At 43.8% G+C, this 2,296-nt stretch overlaps 1 protein-coding gene across 1 annotated transcript; it reads left to right on the plus strand.

Moving 5' to 3' along the window:
* The first annotated feature begins 574 nt into the window (after positions 1-574).
* RHOH (ras homolog family member H) lies at positions 575-1,913 on the plus strand. Its single transcript, XM_081146562.1, has one exon. It carries the CDS (start codon positions 577-579, stop codon positions 1,150-1,152), a length of 576 nt encoding a protein of 191 aa, XP_081002688.1. The 5' UTR covers positions 575-576; the 3' UTR covers positions 1,153-1,913.
* Positions 1,914-2,296: the final 383 nt, after the last annotated feature.

A 2,296-nucleotide genomic window follows, 5' to 3' on the forward strand; every position in this document is an offset into this window, starting at 1 on the left:
ATCCATTAGAAACCTAGGGCAGAGAGCGCTGTCAGCTGCCTTCCCTGCTTCTTGGAGCGGAAGTCAGAGAGCTGTTTGAAAACGTCTCATTCACACGCCAGGTTGCTACTGAGGCCTTTTTTAAGTTGTGATCAGAGCAGTTGCCTGTGTTTTTATCACTAGGCTGATTTTTGAGATAAAATCAGCTTCTGCTTCTTGACTGGGTGGAGTTGTGGGTGCACAAGCTGGGGGATAACAGATCCAAGGCTTCTTTGCTGGGGAAGAATGGGTTAGACGAGTGGGGTAGAATGGCTCCACGGCCGTGGGCCCCGTGTGTGATCAGCTTGCCAGTGAGGAAGTGCCCAGCCATCAAAAAAGGAAAAAGAAAGACTCAGTTTTCCCTCTTCTCTTTCTGTTGCAGGTGAAGAACAGACTTTGGAGCTCTCTCGGGTGGATGGAGAGAAGTGACATTCTGCAAATCGCTGTCGGGGGTCTTGAGAACACAAACCCATCTGTTTTTTATTCCCTGTGTTGAATGGCTTTTGCTTCAGCCATTCAGGGATTCTGAACTTATAACTAGGGAGCCAGGCTGCGAAGATGCTGAGTTCCATTAAGTGTGTGTTGGTGGGAGACTCCGCTGTGGGGAAAACCTCCCTGTTGGTGCGCTTCACCTCAGAGACCTTCCCCGAGGCCTACAAGCCCACGGTGTATGAGAACACGGGCGTGGATGTCTTCATGGACGGCATGCAGATCAGCCTGGGTCTCTGGGACACAGCTGGCAATGACGCCTTCAAAAGCATCCGTCCCCTGTCCTACCAGCAGGCCGATGTGGTCCTGATGTGCTACTCTGTGGCCAACCATAACTCTTTCCAGAACTTGAAGAACAAGTGGATTGATGAGATCAGGAACAATTTGCCCTGTACCCCTGTGCTGGTGGTGGCTACCCAAACTGACCAGCGGGAGATGGGGCCCCACAGGGCCGCCTGCATCAGTGCCATAGATGGGAAGAGACTGGCCCAGGATGTGAGAGCAAAGGGCTACCTGGAGTGCTCAGCCCTTAGCAATCGGGGAGTACAGCAGGTGTTTGAGTGTGCCGTCCGAACTGCCGTCAACCAAGCCAGGAGGCGCAATAGGAGGAAGCTCTTCTCCATTAACGAGTGCAAGATCTTCTAACCTCCAAGAGACTCCACCCAACACTCATTTTCTCACCCCAAAGACTAATGGGGACAGGAAGAGCAAGCACACCAGCAAGGGTTGATGCTCTTTCTGGGTACATCCCGAGCAGCATTTCCTCTTGGATATAGTTTGTTGATGGGACTTAGCCACTGGATGTTTTTATTAAGTACACTCTGCAAATGAACTCCTTATCCAGTCCAACTATGGGATCTCTTGGGGAGCTGTAATGAATATTCTATCTCTGATTAAAAAATTAAAATGGTCTTCATAATTTTGGACAATGAAGTGAGTTTTCCAAAGAATTCTATATTTAAGGACACATTTTATTTAAATGATAACAAAATGTAGAGCTCTTGTATCTAGGGTGTCCCCCCAAAATGTATACACACTTTAACAGAGGATAACTCACTTAATTTTTACTCCTTTTTGGGTTTAACTGATCTGAAATAATGGGTGAAGCCAGACTAAGCTCTGAACAAAGAAAATTTATCCTAAGGTGCCACTAGACATTTTTTATGGGGATACATAAAAGATAAAGTTTATGGTACAAAACCAGCAACAGCTGACGAATTGAGGGGACACAAATACCGAATGAAGTGATTCTTGATGTTTGCAATTCCATTGCTTCACATTATCAGCAGTCAGAACAGTCATCAGTTTGAAAACAGGTATTGACTAAAAAAAATTAAATATTTCTGTAGATTCTTTTAAATTTTGAAAATGGACTGTATGTTAATAAACACTGACTTTATAATCATTCAAAGTGCATATACATTTTCTTGGGGACACCCTGTATAATTAGTTTTCATGCTTGAGAAGTCTTTTCCTACACACTCACAAACACATGCAGCCGTATGTGTGAAATGACCTTACAAGACTCTGCCATATGTTTGTAGTGTTATTTTCACCTGAAGTGGTAATTTTGTTGAAGCCACTTGCCTACTAGATTTTACTAGGTAATCGAATTTTGAAAAGACCATCAACCAATCCTTACGATTAATTTTCCACCCAGCTGTTATTCAGTTTGTATATAAAATACATTTAATAACATGATACTTTAATACTACCTAATGATTTTAAACAGGTACCGGTCTTTTTTCCTGTAATTATTAAAAAAAGCATTTCTTGCCCTAGCCGGTTT

This window comes from Miniopterus schreibersii (genome assembly GCF_964146895.1).
Source record: "Miniopterus schreibersii genome assembly, chromosome: 1".
Classification (NCBI taxonomy): domain Eukaryota; kingdom Metazoa; phylum Chordata; class Mammalia; order Chiroptera; family Miniopteridae; genus Miniopterus; species Miniopterus schreibersii.

Excerpts from the sequence above, each read along its gene's own strand:
- RHOH (XM_081146562.1), top strand. The coding sequence starts at position 577 with ATGCTGAGTTCCATTAAGTGTGTGTTGGTGGGAGACTCCGCTGTGGGG.